The sequence below is a fragment of the Nothoprocta perdicaria genome, unplaced genomic scaffold (genome assembly GCF_003342845.1).
Source record: "Nothoprocta perdicaria isolate Ctin4 unplaced genomic scaffold, notPer1 scaffold_371, whole genome shotgun sequence".
NCBI classification, from domain to species: Eukaryota; Metazoa; Chordata; class Aves; order Tinamiformes; family Tinamidae; genus Nothoprocta; species Nothoprocta perdicaria.
In genome coordinates, this window is record NW_020455612.1 from 173,819 (window position 1) to 179,720 (window position 5,902).

Sequence of the window (5,902 nt, forward strand, 5' to 3'; positions counted from 1 at the left end):
ATAAATAAAGAAAACCACTCTCCAGCACATAGCCTTGCCCAGCCTTCCTCCCTTGGCCTGGCTGGTGGTTCTGCTTCTGACCGACTGCTCAGGCCTGGGGCTCCCTCAGCCTTTGTCTCCTCATGATTGTCCCTGTCCCACTGCCCTCCCTCATCCAGGAGCAGGGACAGGGCTTTGGGAAGGGGACTGTGGTCACCAAGGCTGATGCATATTTCTTCTGAGTGCCCCTTCCCTCCTCAACCCTTTCTCTGCCTCTCCCAGACATGTTTGTCCCTCCCACTCCAACACAGTCTGTTGTCCTCTTGAAAATAAAACAGCAACAACAACAGAAAAAAATAGATATATTCCCAGTCTTCCCTGAAATCACCAAATGATCATAAACAACCCCTCCTACAAAAAAAAAAAAAAAAAAAAAAAACTGAAAAAAAGAAAACAAATTCCCCAGAGATTAGGGCCGAGTGTGCATCCCTGCTGGGGCCCAGCAGTCAGGGCGAGCACAGCAATGCCCCTAGGACCCTTCTCCTGTGGCCTTGGCACATCTGTGAGATCCACCAGTGTGGAAAAGCCCCCAAAACCTGGGGGGCAAAGTGGCAAGGCCGGGGCTGTCCCACCAGCCAGCAACAGTCTTGGGAGGGGGAAGGGCAGCGGGGAGAGGYGCATCTCCCCCCATCTCACCACATTTTTCAAGGAGTAGGAGGGTCTCTTGCCCATGTCCTCACCCCACTTGGTACATGAAGCTTCTTGCTGTGTTTTTGCCTGCCCAAGCGCCCTACACGAGGGAACCGGCCCGGCTCTGAGCAGGCACCATGACAGGAACAGCCCCGATGCGCTCCAGTGTTGCCTGGCTCACTGCATAGGAGCGCGTGTGCTGCGGCCTTTGCTTCCTGCTCACTGAGCCATTGCTCCTCACCACYTCCTGAGGGGATGGGGCCGTGTTGGCCGTTACCACCAGCGTCTTAGGGGGAGCCGGGGATGGGTGCCCTCCATTGGCGTAGATGGGGCGGGTGCTCGTGCTACCCGAGCGGGAGAAGGGGGGCTGACGCACGTCGTTGTTGTTGCTGAAGCGGGTGAAGGAGTCTGTGGCATGGTTGGCTTTGGGGTCGTTCCAGTAACGGCTGTTGTAGGTGTTGGAAGAGGTGAGGGTGTCGTTTTCGGATGAGGATGCATCGGCATGGAATGTTTTCRTGGTGGAGGAGCACTTGGGTGGCAGGTCATCCTCCCTAGGAAAGGAGAGAGTGTGAAGGGGCGGTCAGGGTGCTGCTCCATTTCCCCATGTCCCTCCTCACCAGTAGCAATGCTGTCAACCTAAGGTGAAGGACAAGCATTGCTTCTTCGCCTGTTTACTCACTCCTCTTTGTAGGACCCATCTCTCATGTTTAGAGGGCAAAAACGATGGGTGTCACAATCACAATACTACATTGTCAATATAACTGTACCTGTAGCAACCAATGAAGTTAATGCTCAGGGAAGCTGTGAGAAGCTACCAGAGGGACACACTGTCTGTAACACTGGAGAAGGTCACACCTGTCTCCCCAGATCTCTTCATCACAACCCAGTACTGAGGGTCAGGATCCCTGCTATGTGTGGAATCACTCTCCTATGGGGCTAGCAGTTTCACACCAAGGTCCTTAACAAAGGCAAGGGTGAAAAAAAWTCAGTTGTTACTGTTCTCCATTTGTTCCTGCCTTTTTTTCTGGACAGATACAGACACCTCCCCTAGTCCACAAAACACATTCATGATTAACAAGTAGGGACTGCCATGTGCCTTTCTGCCAGCTACGGCTTTGCTGAGAGAGAAAAGATTCACTAACACCAGCTTTCCTTAATCCCTACCTTATCTCATTGGGAATCTCCTCTTCTTCTTCCTCTTTGTGTTTATTTTTCCAGTAAAACAGCGCCACGGCCACCAAGACAATGCAGACAACTAGCACAACAGCACCCGTGGCCACTGCTCCAGCAATCAGGCCGATGCTCCGGGGATGGGCTGTGAGAAGGATTGAACAGAGAATGGAGAAGACATCAGGATCGGGCTGTAGCTGTCCATGAGTATTTGAAGCCACCAAGGCTTCGGAGGGGGCAAAGGCARTGTCCCCATTCCAGGGTACAATGATCTTCTGATGGAGAGGCATACGGTGGCTCACAGCAAACATGGTTACACACGTTACTGTCACAAGACAGAACCAGGTGGCAAAACCTCTCTTGGCAACATACTTACGTGCAATGACTTGCAGGTCCAGAAGGCAAGTGCTTGTTCCAATGGCATTTGAAGCCACACATTGGTAAAGACCTGAGGACACAGTGCTGATATTTCGGAGAGTGACAGTGCCCTGGACTTGGTCTAGTCAGAGAGAAAAGAAGGATTTAAATCCCTCCCCCGCTTCACAAAAGCCATGAAAAGGCAAATCCAGCAAATAGAGAATTGTGGTGTGAGACTCTTAAGAGATAAACAAATTAGGAAATAACTTTGAGATGGAAGCATTGTGCATACACACAGATTAGGTTTTAAGGAGCTTACACTAGATGTTTCTTTTTCTTCYTATAGATGAGTTTCTGCAAATTAAAGCTTGGGACTCATATCATTGTGTGAAAGAAGGGAGGAAATGAGAGATATGCAATGCCCTATCCCCATGTCTGCTTGGCAAATTTAGTCCTGCCCTGCAGCACCCCTGCTCTCCCTCCCACCCCCAAGCTTTACATTGCCTGCTCKGCCAATTTTCCTCAGGCCTGGGTTATCTAAGACTAACATTCTTATAGATTCTTAGAACAGGGTAAGTTAAAGGRGAAGAGTACAGCTATTACTATTTGGTCAGGTCATCTAGGCTAATAAATCTGATGGTTGTGACTTAGGGCTGGCCCATACCCTGCCCAGTTTGATCAGAGCWTTGCTTTTACACACATCTGAAAGGCAGCTCCACCAGTAACATACTGGAACAATGTRAAAACCTGGCAGGATTTTGGGGGGTTGCTTTTGTCTCCCTTCTCCCATTTTCCAGTCTATGAGTCTTWTTTTAGTTTGAAATGCAGGTGAGCCAGCAGCTGATATCTCTGCCATGTGCGAATGTCTAGCAACCATTTTTTTCTCTCCCACTTGACTGATCTCTTTCTCCTCAATGGGAAATATGGTTATCTACCCCCAAAATAATGAAATGTAAATGTTCAGTGGAGGGTATCTAGTCCACCCCAAGTTCCAGTGCTGCAGGAATCTTCGTTCCAAACAAGTAACCATGCAAATGATGGCAGACATTCAATGAGCTGTGTCACCTCTGGCAGCTTGGACAAAGGAAAGCCCAGGCAAACCACCTGGGAAGTAAGAGGAAAACCAACAAAACGAGCACCTTGTGTGGCAGTTGGGGGCAACTTGGGTACATTGTCCAGTTTCTCCCAGAGGTATGTTGGCCGGGGGATGCCTTCTTCTGAGCTGCAGGTCAGTGTGATATCGCTGCCCACATCCAGGGACCCCTGGATTCTGCAGAGTGGGGCAGAAGGAGGAACTACAATGACAGAAGAGGGAAAAATGAGAGCAGATCAGGAGATACAGCCAAACAGCAGGGTGCAGGTCTTTTCTGCATACATACTGCTAGGGAAAGCAAGGACATTCGCATGAGCTGAAGGGAGGTAAGAGGGAGGCAAAGCCCAAAAGGGAGACAGCAGACAAGCACCCTCTAAGGTTTGGGTGGTGGTACTGCACAAAGATTCCTGACTAGCCAGTCAGACTATTGCTGACTTGTTCAGACCCACCTCTCCTAGATTCATTCCCACAGAATAAAAAGGTGAACCTCCCTGAGTGGCAAGACCAAACCAATCTACAAACAGAATTTGCTGCAGTTGAGTTTTGCATTCATAGCTCCATAATGGCACATGCTCTGGAGTACTTAACATCCTGGGGAGGATCCAATATTAACTGTTGGCAGGAAACRGAGGCAAAGACAAAAAGTTCATTCTCTTCTACCCTTGTTATGCTCAAAACTTATGTTCCCCTTAGCATTCCAAGTGCTTCTTGCAATCCCACATCACAGTCTTGCCTCAAAAACTTTCCCTCCACTGTATTTTACAGCTCTATGATATGCCATTTACATATGAGGACAGATGCCCTGTAAACTCCCACAATACCAACAAGGCAACCCATTCCTTCCTGCTCTATRTCCATGTGCTCCAACACACACCACCATATCCATCCACTAAGCACCATCATGCACAGAGGATCCCTTTGACACTGTTCCTCCCCCGTCCCCCAAAACTCCAGTACACGCACCCAAAACAGTGAGTCCAATGACTCCAATATTCCTGCCACCTCGGTCGGGAAGATTGTTGACCAAACACTGGTATGTACCAGTATCTGACAGCTGAGTGTTGTTGATGAAGATGGAGGCACTGGTGGTTGGCATTGTCACAGCAAACCCCACTCTCCCATAGAACTGGGGTGCACCACCAAAGATCTGACCCCCTTGGTAGAGAATAACCTGGAAAAGAAAGAAAGGTTCAAACAACACTCTACAAGGGATGGGCAAAGAGGGAAAGCAGCAAGCAAAACATGGGCTTCAAAAGCTGAAAGGACCAGTTCCTGGGACCCAAGTCTTCTGGTAACACTGGTTTGGCAATATTGACTTGTTTCATGTAATATTGGTTATTCATCTGCACAGGATTACAGAGAGACAAAARTACTCCTCAGGTCTATGAGTACTTTGCTGAAAGCATCCAACTAGTGGATAGCATCATCTTGGCTTTCAGCCAGGAATACCTTGCCGTGATTTGACATTGCTTGTTGAAGATCGCTAGGATGAACTGAAGGACAAGGTAATGCAAGCTCTGAACCGGTGTGACCTCTACCAACCAGACAGCTTACATGGAGGTACTAAACCACTGAGGAGCAAGAACTTTTCAGTGAGAGATATTGGATCTCACAACAGAATAGCATGATACACTCATTTCCAGTGCACCAAAAGCTGGATTACACTTCAAGTGCTCCTTTGAATACAAAACCCACCAGAGATCCAGAGCAGCCATACTGTATCCCATACACTTGCCCAACTGCACATTCAACAAGGAAACTGAGGACACAATACACACTATCAATTAAAAAAACACTGTTAAGACTGTCAGATTCACGTAAGCTGCCTCAGACTCATGYAAGGTCCTTTCAGCAATGAAAGGAATGCTCTGGGAGTCGCCGGCTCAATTTTGTACAAGGACTCCATCAGATCAGTGAAAAAAGGGTGAGGAAAAGAAAAGCTTCCTAAAACTCCACGCACAAGAGAGAAAGGACCTACCTGTTCAGGCTGATTGGCGTTAGAAAGAGGAATGACCATCCAGATGACATTAAGGTTAGTGAGAGCAGCATTTGTGGTGAAGGTGCAGGGCAATACCGCTGTCTGGCCCCGGGCAACCTGGACACTCCCTGAACTGACTGACACTTCTAGAGGACACACGAGACCTGGAAAGAGAAGGATGTGTTGCTTAAACATTTCAGGTGGCCCCACGCACATGCAATTCATGACAGCAGCATCCTGTTGTTATRAAACTGTCCCTTATGGATGACTTCAGGCTAAAATGAAATACACTGCTCCCTCACACAGGCCAGGTTGCTCTCATGCAGAACCTTTCCAAATGTGCACAGGTTGCCCTTTTAGGTGAGATGACTTTAATTTCAAACCCTCTGAAAACAACAGATTTTGCTTTGGAGACAAGAAAGGAGCTATAGGAGCAGTCAAGCTGTGTCTAAGAGATAATGAAATATATTTTTGAACTTGGAGACAAGAAAGGAGCTATAGGAGCAGTCAAGCTGTGTCTAAGAGATAATGAAATATATTTTTGAACTCATCAATCTTAATGATATCCAGCATCACTGAAATAGAAAAGAAAACTGTATGCTGAAAATCTTCACCACGAGGTAGGATGAGAGAAT

At 47.9% G+C, this 5,902-nt stretch overlaps 1 protein-coding gene across 1 annotated transcript; it reads right to left on the minus strand.

Moving 5' to 3' along the window:
- Positions 1-428: 428 nt before the first annotated feature.
- Positions 429-5,426, minus strand: IGSF11 (immunoglobulin superfamily member 11). Its single transcript, XM_026044555.1, has 6 exons — positions 5,268-5,426; positions 4,253-4,460; positions 3,336-3,491; positions 2,216-2,338; positions 1,834-1,984; positions 429-1,220 (listed from the first exon to the last, which is right to left on the minus strand). The coding sequence occupies exons 1-6, from the start codon at positions 5,304-5,306 to the stop codon at positions 770-772; spliced, it is 1,128 nt and encodes a 375-aa protein (XP_025900340.1). The 5' UTR covers positions 5,307-5,426; the 3' UTR covers positions 429-769.
- Positions 5,427-5,902: the final 476 nt, after the last annotated feature.